At 37.6% G+C, this 17,146-nt stretch overlaps 2 protein-coding genes across 5 annotated transcripts in view; one reads left to right on the top strand and one right to left on the bottom strand.

The window, feature by feature from the left end:
* Positions 1 to 17,146, top strand: part of SPP1 (secreted phosphoprotein 1) — an 899,378-nt gene that overhangs the window by 79,970 nt on the left and 802,262 nt on the right. The gene's annotated exons all lie outside the window — the stretch shown is intronic.
* KLHL8 (kelch like family member 8) overlaps positions 14,037 to 17,146 on the bottom strand; it is a 57,656-nt gene continuing 54,546 nt past the window's right edge. For 3 of the 4 annotated variants that reach the window (XM_050790466.1, XM_050790465.1, XM_050790467.1), the window contains 2 exons: positions 16,867 to 17,068; positions 14,037 to 16,623 (listed from right to left, as the gene is read on the bottom strand). In XM_050790466.1, the coding sequence (XP_050646423.1) occupies positions 16,500 to 16,623; positions 16,867 to 17,068 (326 nt within the window). In that variant the 3' untranslated portion in view covers positions 14,037 to 16,499. The remainder of the gene's footprint in view (positions 16,624 to 16,866; positions 17,069 to 17,146) is intronic. The other variant, XM_050790468.1, reaches the window with a different exon arrangement.

Here is a 17,146-nt window from a genome sequence, read left to right as displayed (position 1 = left end):
TGCCATGTCTCTACCCAAGTTACAGGTAACTTCAGACCTGGTGTTTTTCCATTCAACTAGCCATTGTCTCTGCTTTCAGCCATTCCTCTTAACATAGATGTCACTATTCTAAAACTAGCACCCTGTGGACACACTGTTCAGATTATTTCAAGCTTGAGAGCAGAGCATAAGCCAGTTCATCTGACAGGTGGATGACAGCACTCCTCTTGTACCTATGTATTTGTCCGGAATTCCCCACAGCAAAACACAGCCAACCAGCATTTTCCCCTTTCCTACATCCATGATGCATTCCCATCCCTATAGCACAACACTGACCTAAAAAAGTAAAAATGTGGAGGAGAAAGAAGTATGTATGAAGCCACATGCACTATGTACTTTCCATTGCTTGTACTTTGAAACCATCTTTCAAATTAGTCATTATGCTTCACAGATGACACGTGAGCCCAAGATAAGTATAGTCATCCCTTGGTATCCATGTGGGATTGGATCCTGGATTTTCCCCCATACCAAAATCCAAGGATGTTCAAGTCCCTGATATAAAATGGTATCGTATTTTCATATAATCTACACACATCCTCCCTTATACTTTAAATCATTTCCAGATTACTTATAAATGCTATGTAAGTAGTTGTTACATTGTTTAGGGAATGACAATATGAAAGTCTGTACCTATTCAGAATGGATACAACACCATTCCTTTCACCACCCCCATGCCCTCAATATTTGCAATTCACAGTGGGTTGAATCCATAGATGCAGAACCCAAGGACAGAGAGACAACTGTAATCTGTCCATGGTTAGGAAGCTAGTAAAAGGTGAAGCTCAGATGGTACAGATTTGTCTGATTTCAAGTTATGAAGGCAGTTTTGCTTGTGAGAATAAACTAGTGAAAATGTGGTTTTATAAACTGCTTTAATGTTATCTGCAGCCAGTCTTAACACTGTTACCATTTAACCACTTTTGGATTTTACTATAGACAATTAGACTGAGGTCAGACTGGACTGTTAATAGGCCTTAGAGGCTTTATCAACTGGAGCTTGAGAAAGAAGTCCTAAAAATCTGCAGTCGCTAGCAACTCTTCTAATGCGTCATTAGAAGAATGTGTCATTAAAAGAATGCGTCATTAGAAGCACATGGGGGATCATCCCATCCAATGCTGCTTTCCATGTTGCCCTATGGATTTTCTCCATTTACCAGCACTAGTCAAGACACTAGTGCACCTGTAGAGACAGCTAAAATTGACAGTTTTTTTTCCTTATTTGCATGAGGACATGTATTATTTAATAAATAAAAGTTTAATAAAACACTAAATGCTAGTGTAACAGACATTTCAACAAATGAGTATAAAGTAAATGTTTTTAAGTCATGAATAATATAAACTAAGCTTTAATGAGTAAAATCCCAGGAAATAAGAAACGGTAACTGAAACAGGCAACAGTATAAATTCCGCCAGGGTCCTCCAAGTTTGAGAGTATAGGGGCAGAATAAAACTTTAATTCTGAAGCTAGTGACCCTGAAGACTGAATGCATTGGCCCCCTCACCTGCCTTATGCTGTCCAGGCAAAACAGCCAACCAGAAACAGAAATAAAAAACATGGCCCTGAATAACCATCCTCTACCTTGCACAAGTTACCTCGCACAAGTTACCCTATCTGTAAGAAAAAAGGAAGGAGTTGAAATATGATATCCTAAAGTATATAAGATAAAGATACTGGTAATCAAATATTTCCCTGTTAAAAATGGTGTATTAAAAATCTAAAAAGATACACAGAACTTATTTAAAAGACCACTGTCCTTTAAATCATCTTGGGGGTTTATTCACATTTATTACCACAGTTCAAAACAAATTTAGAACAAAATTCTTTAAAACTGCCTTCAGGGCCCAGCATAGCGGCTCACGCCTGTAATCCCAGCACTTTGGGAGGCCGAGGTGGGCGGATCATGAGGTCAGAGGTTTGAGACCAGGCTGGCCAACATGGTGAAACCCCATCTCTAATAAAAATACAAAAATTAGCCAGGTATGTTGGCACGCACCTGTAGTACCAGCTACTCGGGAGGCTGAGGCAGGAGAATCACTTGAACTCGGGAGGTGGAGGTTGCAGTGAGCCTAGACTGCGCCACTGCACTCCAGCCTGGGCGACAGAGCAAGACTCCCACCTCAAAACAAACAACAACAACAAAAACTGCCTTCAGAACTATGTGCAAGCATATGTACATCCTACTTATTTTATGGTTGCTTTTCTACCAAGAGTTAAACAATCCTATCCACATGAATAACTCATCAGACTTGGCTCCAAAACACAATTGCAAAAGACAGAGGATAAAAATGTGTCCCTATTAGATAATTTCAATATCTACCTAAGTTTTTTTCTTTGGGCAATGATGGCAGCACCATAGGAGTAAGTTTAAAATTTCCACGTTAATTATTTAAAAACCAGTATTCAGCCAGGCGCGGTGGCTCACACCTATAATCCCAGCACTTTGGGAGGCTGAGGCGGGCAGATCACCTGAGGTCAGGAGTTCGAGACCAGCCTGACCAACATGAAGAAACCCCGTCTCTACTAAAAACACAAAATTAGCCGGGTGTGGTGGTGCACACCTGTAGTCCCAGCTACTCGGGAGGCTAAGGCAGGAGAATCACTTGAACCTGGGAGGCAGAGGCTGCGGTGAGCCGAGATCATGCCATTGCACTCCAGCCTGGGCAACAAGAGCAAAACTCCGTCTCAAAAAAACAAACAAAAAACCCCAGTATTCATGGTGCCAACATTTTATAGGTTCTGATACATGTTTAAAAATTAATTATCTTAATCCTCTTCCTCATATCCAAAGCTTACCCCCTAGACTTGGCTAAATGTTCCCTTATCCTAATCTTTATACTCCCTTATCCACCTCTAACTGGTAAGTGGAGTGGACCATACTAAGGAGTGGAATCACTGTGTACCCAATGTCACATGCACAAATGCCCTCTCCTCCCCCTTACCTCAAACTGAGTAAAGCAGTAAGTCAACCATAGGCAGTCCCATCCATCAGGCTCTACTATTCTGTGTTCAGGCATAAAATACACATATGTATACTTAAGATTTCATAGACATGTCAGGACAATAAAATGCATTGTTGGGCAATTTGGAAATCTAAAGCCTAAGAGCTCAGGGAAATTTCACATATATACATTTTCTCCACTTTCTAAAAAATAAATGACATCACCTATATGAGTGATAGCTTTAAAGCAAAAACTTCTTACATTAAATCATTAAATGTTTGGTTCTATTACCCTAATTTCCTGAAGCCACATCTTCTTTTACTTACCAAATACACATTCCTTAAATAAGTAAATCCCTGGCCAGGTTCCTTACTTAGCTCGAAGTGTTAACTTCTTTTCTTTTTTTTTTTTTTTTTTTTTTAAAAAACATGCAGAGTGTTCTATCTTTTCAGCAGAGCCCTAGGAGCCTGGGGGCAACTGAGACCTAGTCTCCTAAATTTTCACAACTCTCTATCGGCATATTTACAAGGTGTTACCTGAAAATACCAACAAGCCACCAGACACTACATTTGTGTGCAATTCATTAAAAAGAATTTATATTCATTCCACTAGTAAAAATTATTTATTCCTCTGGCTGATTTGAAAGGATGTAATAGGTTTGAGTAAACAATAACCACCTCTGGCCTTTTTTTCCCCTTCTTTGTAGGCGTTAGCCACTCTACAGGTCTAAACCCTTGTTATACCAAAAGATCTTAGTGCATAAAGTGGATAAGATCTAAAGCACACAAATTTAGTTTTGACTATAATGTACCTCTTAGGATTACGTAAAAGCCACAACCAACCAGCTCAGTTTCTGGGTATTATTAATAGTAGTAATGAAGTAAAACATTTTGAAACTGGACTCAAATTGTGTTCAGTGTGCTAAACCAGGCATGCTGTGAAATGAATGTAAATTTTAACAAGCCAATTCTGAGCTGTAGACTTCTCATTAGTGCACCTTTCCCAACTGTAATGTGCAGAATGAGCCACTAGAGGGCAACCATTTTCTTTAGGAAAAAGATGCTGTTTGAAAGCACTGTATATTCATTTAACCACAATGACACCATGTCTCACAGCCAGGAGAATGGATATAATCAACAGAAAAGGCAGTATCAAGTGTTGGAGGAGACAAGGAGCAACTGGAAATCTCATACGTTGCTGTTGGAAATATATGGTACCGCCACTCGGATAACAGTTTGCAGTTTCTTAAAAAGTTAAAATCATGTTACAATAAAACCCAGCAATTCCACATATATGAAACTACCCAAGATAAATGAAAGCATATGGTCAATTAAGATATGTTCATGAACATTCATGGCATCACAAATAGCCAAAAATTGGAAACAATCCAAACAACCATTATTGGTGAATGAATAAACAAAACGTGATATATACATATGAGGGAATACTATTTAGCTATAAAAATTCTACACTATGGATGAAGTGAACCTCAAAAATATTATGCTGAATGAGAGAAGGCAGATGCAAAAGACTAAATATGGTGTGTGATTCAATTTATATGAAATACCCAGAAAAGACAAATTTATAGACAGAAAGCAGATCAGTGGCTACCTAGGGTGAAGAGAAAGGAGGGGAGGAATGGGGAATGACTGCAGACGGGCTCATGAGAATTTCAGGGAGATGATGAAAGTGTTCCAAATCTGGATTATGATGAGGCTAGCACAATGCTACAGGTTTACTGAATCACCATGTACACTTACAGCAGGTAAATTTAATATAAATCATACTGCAATAAAGCTAACTCAAAAAACACACAGATTTAGTGCTGTATTAGAATAGGTACTGGGAAATGAAACAAGTGAAAGAAAGAAAACTAACAGCACTGCGTATTAGAAAGTAATATAAATAGCCACTATGTCATTCGGTCCTGAGCTCTGGTTTTCAGACAGGAAAAAAGATCACTGTTTGCAAATGGACTAGGGAAATTTAGGGAATTTATGGTCAGGTAAGAATTTTATTACTTTTGGCCAAAGGCCTATTACATTTGTTACATTAAACAGAAATATTTGTTTAAAAAGAAAGCTTATAAAGTTTCAAGCAGAAAGCAATTATTTTCTGACTCTCCATCAGTACTCTGGAGTCATATTTATGAAGGGATTTAAAACACATCAATGTGCTAAGGGTCTGATGTTATATGAAATAACTAATAACTTGAGATATTCAAAGAGAGACACTTGAAGTGACAGGCATATCCATACCAAGCAATTTTACATTTCCTGAATTATCCTTTTATAAACTCCTAGTTTAAATTTACTTAAGAAACTTCAGGTATAATATATGGGATCAAAAGGCTCATTCTGGCCTGTAATCCCAGCACTTTACAAGGCTGAGGCAGGAGGATTGCTTGAACCCAGCAGTTCAATACCAGCCCGGGCAACTTAGCGAGACCTGTCTCTACAAAAATATCAAAATTAGCCAGGTATAGTGGTGCGGGCCTGTAGTACTACTCAGTAGACAGAGGTGGGAGGTCAAGGCTGCAGGGAGCCATGGTCATGCCACTGCACTCCAACCTGGGCAGCAAAGCAAGACCCTGTCTCAAAAAAGAGAGAAAGCTCTGTTAAGGTCTATGGCAGCAGTCTCCAACCTTTTTGGCACCAGGGACCAGTTTTGCGGAAGACAGTTTTTCCACGGATGGGGCAGGGGTGGGGGATAGGTGGTTTTGAGATGAAACTATTCCACCTCAGCTCATCAGGCATTAGATTTTCTTAAGGAGATTGCAACCTAGATCCCTCACATGCGCTGTTCACAATAAAGTTTGCTCCCCTATTAGAATCTAATGCCGTCATTGATCTGACAGGAGGCGGAGCTCAGGCAGTAATGCTCACTGACCTGCTGCTCACCTCCTGCTGTGCAGCTCCGTTCCCAGCAGGCTATGGACCAGTATTGATTTGAGGCCCGGGGGCTGGGGCCCCCTGGTCTATGGAACATCTTCAACACATAAATTTCAGAGGAGGCTAGTGGTACACAAGAGAAAATTTAGTGAATATCAAGACAAAACTATGTCTTTTCTTTGGCTTCTAGAATGGTAGTGGTTTGTGGGGTTATAAAAGACAAGATCATCTGAAGGGCTCTCCCATTACTATTAGTTCCTAGTTCAGTTATAAACAATATACTTTTAAAAATGCTTTACTGGGGTCTCAAGAAAGCAGGGACACTGAAAGGCTGATATAAGAGATGGAACCTGAGCAGGAGTGGTAACTAAACAGGAAAACCGAAGTTGCCCTGAGGATAAACGCCATTATCAGCACTGGGATTGAGAGACCAAGTTCTAGACCCATAGCAAGAGGAGGAGCCAAGAAGAAAGCTAAAATGTCCTAGGTCAGTTTTGTTCCCTAGCCTAGAGACACAAATGCAAAACCTCTCTGAAGGAGCACATTCCCAGTTAAAGAACCTCTGGATTCTCACAGGTTCTACTAAATACATATTTACAAATAAAAACCACCAAACACAGGAAGAATGGCATACCATAAGGAAAAGCTCAATAGAGACAATAAACAGATTTAGACCCTCAAGGGACTTCAGATATTGGAATTATTGGCTACAGGATATAAAGATAACTATGTATGAAATGCCCAAAGAAATAAAAAAGATAGAAACAAAAGAAACAGAGGAAGTCTAGCCAGAGCAATTAGGCAAGAGAAATAAATAAAAGCCTTCCAAATTGTTGCTCTCCACTGAGAATACAATCTTACATCTAGAAAAGCCTCGACTCTGTAAAAAAAACTCTTAGATTTGGTAAATGAATTCAGTAAAGTTGCAGGACACAAAATTAATATACAAAAATCAGTAGTATTTCTATACACCAACAATGAACTAGTGGAAAAAGAAATCAAGAAAGCAATCCTATTTACAATAGCTCCCCATAAAAATAAAATACATAGGAATAAATTTAACTGAGGAGGTGAAAGATGTCCATAGGAAAACTATAAAACACTGATGAAAGAAACTGAAGAGGTCATAAATAAATAGAAAGACATTCCATGTTTCTGAATTGGAAAAATTATTATTGTGAAAATGACTATAATTCCAAAAGCAATCTACAAATTCAGTGCAATTCCTATCAAAATACCAGTGTCAGTCTTCACAGAAATAGAAAAAAAAAAATCTTAAAACACACACGAAAGTACAGAAGGCCCTGAATAGTCCAAGCAATCCTGAGCAAAAAGAGTAATGCTGGAGGTATCCATACTATCTGACTTCAAAAGACACTATAAAACTACAGAAACCCCAACAGCAAGGTACTGGTATAACAACAGACACACAGACCAATGGAACCACAAAAAGAACCCAGAAATAAATACACATATTTACAGTTGACTGATTTTCAACAAAGTGCCAAGAACATTCAGTAAGGAAAGGACAGTCTCTTCAATAAATAGTGCTGGGAAAACTGGATATTCATATGCAGAATGAAACTAAACCCCTATCTCTTACCATATACAAAAAGCAAATCAAAATGGAGTAAAGACTTAAATGTACGACTTGAAACTATGAAACTACTAAAAGAAAACACTGGGGAAACACTTCAGGACACTGTTTTGATCAAAGACTTTTTGGGTAGGACCTCAAAAGCACCAGAAACAAAAACAAAAATGGACAAATGGAATTACATCAAGTTAAAAAGCTTCTGCACGGCAAAGGAAACAATCAATTGAATGAGGAGACAACACACAGAATGGGAGAAAATAATGCGCAATCTCTCCGTCTTACAAGGGATGAATATCCAGAATACACAAGGAATTCAACTCAATGGCAAAACAAAACAAAACAAATAATCTTAGGTCTTACGGGACAATACAGAAAACAAAAAACAAACAAACAAACCCCACAAATAATCCACTTTAAAAATGTGCAAATGATCTGAATAGACATTTCTCAAAAGACACACAAATTGCCAGCAGGTATATGAAAAAATGCTCTACATCACCAATCATCAGAGAAATACAAATCAAAACCACAACAATATCTTATCCCAGTCAGAATGGCTATTAAGATTAAAAAGAACAGATATTGGCAAGGATGCAGAGAAAAAGAAACTCTTACATATTGTTGGTGGGAATGTAAACTAGTACAGTCACCATGGAGATTTCTCAAAAAACTAAAACCAGAATTACCATTCGATCAAGCAATCTCATTACTAGGTATCTATCCAAAGGAAAAGAAATCAATACATCAGAGGGATATCTGCACTTGCATGTTTATTGCAGCACTATTCACAATAGCAAAGATATGGAATCAACCTAAGTGTTCACCAGTACATGAATGGATAAAGAAAATGTGGCATATATGCACAATGGAACACTATCCAGCCATAAGAAAAAGAATGAAATCATGCCATTTGCAGCAACATGGATGGAACTGGGAGTCACTACGCTGGGTGAAATAAGCCAGGCACAACAGACAAATATCACATGTTCTTACTTATATGTGGGAGCTAAAAAATTTGAACACATGGAGGTAGAGAATGGAAAGATAATAGAGGCTGGGAAGGGTGAAGGCAGGGGAGTGGGGGGATGAAGACAGTAGGTTAAAGAGTACAAACATATAGTTAGATAGAATTACATCCAATGTTTGACAGCAGAGTAGGGTGACTACAGTTAACAATAATGTAGCTGGGTGATGAACACTCTAAATACTCTGACTTGATCACATACATTATATACATGTGACAAAATTTTACATGCAATCCATCAATATGTATAAATTTTTCTGAAGAGCTCAGCAAACTGGAACTTCCTTGCTCTGCTAGAGTAGCAAAACCAAGGAAGATTCAATATTGTAGCACTGTCAATACTCCCTAATTAATCACTAAATGTGATTCTAGTTGAAAGAAAGAGAAAGAGAGAGATACAGAGAGAAAGCAAGCTGGACACAGTGGCTCAATACCTGTAATCCCAGCAGTTTGTGAGGCTGAGGCAGGAGGATAGCTTGAGGCCAGGAGTTCAAGACCAGACGGGCAACGAGGCGAGGCCCTGTCTCTACAACAAATTTAAAAATTAGTTGGGCCTAATGGTGTGCACCTGTGGTCTCAGCTACTTGGGAGGCTGAGGTGGGAGGATTGCTTGAGCCCAGGAGTTCGAGGCTTACAGTGAGCCATGTTTGCACCACTGCATTCCAGCCTAGGTGACAGAGTGAAACATTGTCATAAAATTAAAAAAAAAAAAAAAAAAAAAAAAAAAAAAAAAGGACAGAAAAATAAATTTCCTAGAGCTATTTGCTTTTTATCCCAGTTTATCATTTTACAAACTGATTCTCATACTGAATTTAAAAAGCAGGCCAGGCATGGTGGCTCATACCTGTAATCCCAGCACTTTGGGAGGCTGAAGCAAGAGAATTGCTTGAGCCCAGGAGTTAAAGACAAGCCTAAGCAACACAAAGGTGGGGTGGAAGAGTGGAGGGGACGCAGGTGGGAGTCGTGGGGGTGGGGGATCACCTGAGCCCGGGGAAATTGAGGCTGCAGTGAGCCATGATCATGCCACTGCACTCCAGCCTGGGTGACAGAGCACGACCCTGTCTCAGAACAACAAAAAACAAAACCAAAAGGCCAAGAAGATTCCTTAAGAAAAATACAAAGGTAAGAGACTACCCTTGTCAGTTATCAAGACATATAATCAACTTATAACAATTAAATAAAGTGATACTTGGCCCTTGCTTAGGCAAACTGACCAATAGAACAGAACAGGAAGTCCCCCAAATAAACATTTGGCTACAATGGCAAATTTCCATGTAAGTAAAGCTTCTGAGGAAAGGATGCGTTAGTCAATAAATGGTGCAGAGAAAACTGATTTTCTATATAATAAAAAAATAAAATTTTAAATCTGTATCACACATACACAGATCAACTCCAGGCAGACTAAAAACTGAGATACTTTTTTGATTTTCAGAAGCAACTATAAACAACTATGACCCTGGGATAGGACAAATTTCTTAAAACATAAAAAGGACTCATATTTGAATATATTAAGTTTTGTTTACAAAAAAACCCAAAGTGAAAAGCCACAAACTAGATGAAGATATGTACAAAACAAAAGAACAACAAAAATATCAATATCCTAAATATAAAAAACTCTTAAATAAGAGCAAAAATAGAAAAATAAAAGACATCAAGACGTATTTCACAGAAGAAACAGGAAAGACTAATAAACTGAAAATGTTTTTAACTTATTAATAATCAGAAAAATGCATTTTTTATATTGATGTCACATTCATAAGGAAAATGCAATTTAAAGCCACAATAAAATACCATTTTACACCTCCAGATTGGAAAGAATTGGGTCTTATGATAGCAAGTAAATAAGAAACCATACTGGAAAGCGGTGCAACCAGTTTGGAAAACAACTTGGCATTATCTTGTAAAATTGTTATAAAAGCTGATCAGGCACATGCCTTACAAACCACCAACTTTGAATCTAGGTTCATACGTTAAAGAAACTCTTGGACATGAGCACCAAAAAATTGGATATGAGTGTTCGTTTCAGCATTATTTGTAAAAGCAAAAAACAAAAATGTGAAAACTAGACTTAACAAAATAAATTGTAAAAATAAACCTGTTGCATAAAAACATCAAGTTACATAAGACTACATAGAGAATACTTTTTTTTTTCTTTTTTTGAGATGGAGTCTCCTGTTGCCCAGGCTGCAGTGCAATGGCAGGATCTCGGCTCACTACAACCTCCGCCTCCTGGATTCAAGCAATTCTCCTGCCTCAGCCTCCCAAGTAGCTGGGACTACAGGCACGTGCCACCATGCCTTGCTAATTTTTGTAGTTTTAGTAGAGATGGGGTTTCACTCTGTTGGCCAGGCTGGTCTCAAACTCCTGACCTCGTGATTGGCCCACCTCGGCCTCCCAAAGTACTGGGATTACAGGCGTGAGCCACCACGCCCGGCCAGGATACTATTTTTTATAAAGCTCACAAAAATAAACAATATATAGCCATGGGACATATGTATAAAAGCAAAAGGGGAAAAAAAAAAGAAATGATAGATTCAAAGTAGTGGTTACCGCTAAAGAGTAGGCTGGGGATTGGAATTGAGAGGGAACACAAAGGTAGGGTTAATACCACCAGAAAGGCTCCAGTTCTTAGTGGGTGGCTTCATAGGTATTTTATTATTAAGCCTTCGTGTTGCATATATTTTTATGTATGCATCAAATACTACCTATAGAAATGCAGTGACCAGGCCAGGCACGGCTGCTCATACCTGTAATCCCAGCACTTTAGGAGGCCAAAGTGGGTGGATCATTTGAGGTTAGGAGTTCGAGACTAGCCTGGCCAACATGGTGAAACCCCATCTGTACTAAAAATACAAAAACTAGCCAGGTGTGGTGGCTGCAATCCCAGCAACTCAGGAGGCTGAGGCAAGAAAATCACTTGAACCCAGGAGGCAGAGGTTGCAGTGAGCCAAGATCACACCATTGCACTCCAGCCTGGGAGAGTGAGACTCTGTCTCAAAAAAAAAAAAAAAGAGGCTGAGGCAGGAGAATCACTTGAACCCAGGAGGAGGAGGTTGCAATGAGCCGAGATCACGCCACTGCACTCCAGCCTGGGCAACAGAGTGAGACTCTGTCTCAAAAACGACGACGACGACGACAGGAGAAATGTAGTGACCAGAAATACTTTCATACCACTAAGAAGAGACTATAAGAAAAGGAAATTATCTTTTCTTAATGTATGTATTCTGTATTACCTAGTGAATGCAGATGTATATAACTGATATAGGTGGGGCAGTTGAGTTTTTTAATCACAAAGAATATTAGTCAATCACTAACTTAGTTGTGATCTTGGACTAGTTAATGTCTTTGAACCTATTTTTTTTTTAACTTTTGAACCTAATTTTTAAACTGTAAAGTACTGAATTACTAAGTGACTGGTACAGGCGATATATTTTTTAAATGATAGCTAATACTCCCCATGACTATTACTCATATCTAAGAAACCCCTTATATTCTACTGAACTTAGCCTCAAACCACTAAGATAATGGAAGAGTGACTTGTTAAAAACAACAAAAAACACACCAGAATTTCTGCATTCAAATAAGGTTGCCCCTCAAAGAGACTATACACTTCTTTCACTGACCTTGCCATTGCTCAGGATGATTTTTAGAAATATTTCATTCAGCCGGGTGCGGTGGCTCAAGCCTGTAATCCCAGCACTTTGGGAGGCCGAGATGGGCGGATCACGAGGTCAGGAGATCGAGACCATCCTGGCTAAAAAACGGTGAAACCCCGTCTCTACTTAAAAATACAAAAAACTAGCCGGGCGAGGTGGTGGGCGCCTGTAGTCCCAGCTACTCGGGAGGCTGAGGCAGAAGAATGGCGTGAACCCAGGAGGCGGAGCTTGCAGTGAGCTGAAATCCGGCCACTGCACTCCAGCCTGGGTGATAGAGCGAGATTCCGTCTCAAAAAAAAAAAAAAAAAAAAAGAAATATTTCATTCAAACTGTTTAGTGTTGAAAACATTTTTACCAGTAGAGGAAAAACCTTAATTCTTTGAAAGTAGATTTTATCTATGAAAATAGACATGAAATATTTTCAATCATGTTTGATGAATAATCAAGTTAAGATTTTGGTCAAAATTAACACATGACTATGAGGAGACTAATTCTTTTGAGTGACTTACAAATGATCTCTTCAGGCTATTTTCAAAGATGAGTTTCAAAAGAAGTTTTAGCAATGGCAACCTTAATTTTTTTAAAACAGCTATAACTTTGCAGAAGCTACAACTTTGCAAGGTTTCTACTTGGAAGGACAACAGTCATCCTAATGCATAGTCTCATTTCTGTATAGTACAAGTCTGAAATTACTGAAGAGACAACTACTTAAGATCAGTGAAACTACTTACATCAGTTACCTTCAACCTTTCATTTTTGTAAGGGAAAACGAAAAGCTTTCTAAAATTTTCAGTTAAACATAAAGATCCTTCATATAAGGAGAAAAATACAGCCAACCTACTGAATTTTGTATTTGAGGAATGGAGAATAAACAATTACACAGTTTTGACAGGATCCCACAACAGCAATCAAATAATGATGAGAAGCAGTTACACAGACCTTACAGAAAGAAGTTTGTGCTAACAGAAATATGCAATATATTTTAATTAAATAAATAGCACTGATGTGACCTCAACTTTTTGATATCAATAACTGGTGATATATATGACCATTTATTACATTGATTTGCTGGAGTATTATAACACAAATTTATAAATGGTTTTAAGAAAATATTATAGAGAAGTTTTACTGACACTTGGAATTTTACATGAAGGGGAAAGAGACATAGCCAACAGCACCCCAATAATAATTTCTTTACACATCTGATATGAGAAACCACAGAAACATTCTTAACTGATACAACATGAATTAGATTCTAAAGGCATTCTTTAAGACATAGAGAAAAAAGAAGCAAACAAAATTCTCAAGTTTACCATTTACAATAACAGTTTATGCAATTTCAACAAGTCCTTACCGAGGCATTCAACAGCACTGTAAGTTCAAAGTTCACTGGGGAATTAAAAGAATGAATAAAATACTCCTTAGAGGGAGTATAAAGTTTATTCAAATATTTTAGAAATAATCAATTAATTACATAAGAATATAGTGAAATCCGTCAAAAACAATGTCAAGTAACTTGTTTTTAAAGTGGCAGTGCAATATAGTAAAGCAATGGCTTTAACGACTAAATGAAAGAATCACAAAGCACCTAGAAATATTTATTGAAGAAATAACACATAAATTTTCATGATTTCTTTTGACCATTTACAATTTCAGTATTTTAGCTCTATTTCATATCATTTTTTGGTAGGTGCTGTTAACATATGAGGTTAAAGTGGTAAGTCTCACAATAAAGTAGCCATCTTCTTTGAATGAATATTTGAATATTTCATCTCTTCATTTCTATGACTATAATCAGCTTTCAGCTGCATGATTCCTTCAGCCTGATTCTCATTTCATGTCTCAATAAATGTGTTTTTGCCTGATAAAGAGAACTGTGCACATATTGATTATATTTATTTTTTTCTTTTTTTTTTTTTGAGATGGAGTTTCACTGTTGTTTCCCCGCTGGAGTAAAATGGCGCAACGTCGGCTCATTGCAACCTCCATCTCCTGGGTTCAAGCAATTCTCCTGCCTCAGCCTCCCGAGTAGCTGGGATTACAGGTATGTGCCACCAACCCTGGCTAATTTTTGTATTTTTACTAGAGACAGGGTTTCACCATGTTGGTCAGGCTGGTCTTGAACTCCTGACCTCAGGTGGTCCACCCACCTCAGCCTCCCAAAGTGCTGGGATTACAGGTGTGAGCCACCATGCCTGGCCTATTTATCTTTTCATACTGGTGTCAGGTCCTTCAAGGCTATGCTTCTGATTGCCCGTACACTTTACTTCTCTTATGAGTATTTCATATTTTATGGGTAGGTAGGGTTCCAACTTAGTATGTTAGATAACTACTGTATAGTAAAAACCAGAAATGAAAATATAATAACCCTTATAACTCCTTACATATAACAAAGACAGAAATATGTCAAAGCAAAAACATTTTAAATAATCTCAGGAAACAATAACAAGATCCTCTTCCCAAAAATAAATATAACAAACATATTAGTAACCACAGCTAAACAAGCACTGTTTAAGAACTCCATTAGACATGAGAAATAGACATTGAAGCCAGGTTTTGACACTTATTCTCCACATCCAGCCAGTTGTCACAGTCTACTAAGTGCTACAGGGTTAACTGCCTCTGGACTGACTGAAATATGGTTGTAATGACACAAGAGAACACTGGTTCAGATCCAGCAATGACTTATGAACTTGCCTATAGATGACAGTAGAAAAAAATAGCTTACTGGACTTAAATCTGCTTCATAAGAGATTTTATCTGCCAGCCTGACCCCTCTTAAAACTTTTTTTTTTCTTTTTTTGGTTTGATATACTCAATAGGCACTGGCTTTTGTGATGTGGCTTTCCACACTACTATACAAGTCCAGAATCCCATTTAATAAGATACATGAGCTATCAGTCAATGAACTTTAGGGCTGGATGGATCAAGGAAGTGTTTTTCACTGCCCCCGCTTCCTTATGAACGAGATAACTGACAAGCAGTGAACTACAATAAATTCAAAGACACAACTAACAAAAACTTAGGAAGACCTAGAAGAGAGGTGCCAAATTGCACTGCAAATACAAAATAAAACATTTTCATGTTCTTGCTAAATACTTATTAAAAAAATACATATAATGAATAGGCCATTTTACAGTGCTAGTTAAAACTTTGAAGAGCTGTTTCCATCAATATCCTGGCTTCAAATCGATATGTAGAAATATTTTTAATTAAATTTCAATAAATACACCAGAGGGATTTAAATATGATAAAAACAGTAATTTCAATCTGTTTTTACCAACAATATTTTTAATTGGCTCACGATGGGCTTGAACTAATCAATAAACTACAGTCTACAAAAGGGTTTTTGTAAAAATGCATTCATTTCTGATAATAAGTAAATGCAGATTCTGTACAGTCAGAAAAACCAGGATGGTGGCAAATAGCAAAATAGAGAGTTGATAAATCTTGGATCCAAAATCAAATGATCAAAGAAGAGAGTTAAAGATATTTTCAGACTGCCCACATTAGAGTCATGTAATCTGCATCATTCTTTCTCAAGGTCTCTCAACTGGGCGCCAGACTAACATCAGATCTAAAACCTTGTTCAATATTTCCTCTGGTTCACCTTTTGATTATGTAACAAATACTTCTTGCAAAAGATGAAAAAATAAAACTGTAAAATCATTTGGATGGCGTTAGCCCAGCTAGGTCTTTTGGTGTCCTAGCAATTCAAACTGAAATTAAAGGTTTCTTATAGCCTATAAGCTTCTGAAAATGCAGCCAAGTGGCACTCACAAAGACAGAACATTTTTTCTACTTCTGTAAATATAAAAGAAATTGAAAAATCACCACCTAAAAAAAAAAGCAAGACATAAATGCATCAGCACCAAGTAGAAATGATCTTCAAAAGGGGCAAGTCTTTTATGTATCCTTGTGTTAATGAATAGGTACTAATCTCTCCTCTAGGAAAAATCCACTGCCTGAAGTTAACATCTTTAGGCAAAAGAAAGGGCAAAACTCAACAAATTACATTTTGATTCATCCAAATAAAAAGAGAGAGAGAGAGAGAGAGATTTCAAGATTTTTGGCACTACTTTAAGCATTTTTCAGGGTAGGTATGGTTTTAAGTTCAACTGTCTTCCTTCCCTACTCCATTTTTTGCAAAAGCAGGAAATATCAAATTTAATTCTATTACTAATAATTCTTCAGGTATCATTCCAAAAGTTGTACTTAGTCACAATACATCAGTTAACGTTTACATAAGACTCTAGTTGTAGTAAAAAGTGTTGAAAGGTGGTCATATCAAAATCTTGGTTTTCTTTTGTACCTATCAGATACGACTAAATTGTTGGTGGCCAGAACTCAAATCACATACAGTCAACCACATTATTGGATCCATGACCTACATCTCGAATTTGGCTAGTTAAACAGGAACACACAGCTACGCCTGCTCCAGCTCTGCAGTGAGACACAGATCCAACAAGCTCCCACCTGAAAAGACAGAGAAGATAAAATGTTATCTTAAAACAAAGCATAATTTACTTTACTCAAAATACTAACCAAAGACAAAAATTCCCTATGTGGGACTGGTTTTGAAGGATAGCAAGCTTCCAGTGGGAGATAAGATATCCCAAAGCTTAGTATTAACTACGACTAGCAACATTCTAACACTCTGGAGTAATCTACTATTATACCAGAAGATACTATAAAGCACAGAGACAACATGTAAATTACCTATTCAGCACTGGATCAAATGCTTCTACTGTATTTAAGTATGCATTGCCATTATGACCACCAACTGCAAAGATTTTGCCCATCACTGTTGCAATTCCCACTCCACCTCTGGGGGTAGTAAGTGCTGCCACATAATCCCACTTGTTGCTTCGGGGATCATACCGCTCAACTGAACTCAGAGGAGAATTATCATCAAAACCACCTATGTAAAGAAATATTTTAAAAACAGCATTACATTTCTTAGAAATTAACTATTAAATTTCAATTCAATGGGCTTTAC

Source organism: Macaca thibetana, chromosome 5 (assembly GCF_024542745.1).
Source record: "Macaca thibetana thibetana isolate TM-01 chromosome 5, ASM2454274v1, whole genome shotgun sequence".
NCBI lineage: Eukaryota > Metazoa > Chordata > Mammalia > Primates > Cercopithecidae > Macaca > Macaca thibetana.
This window is presented reverse-complemented; position numbering and strand designations above follow the sequence as displayed.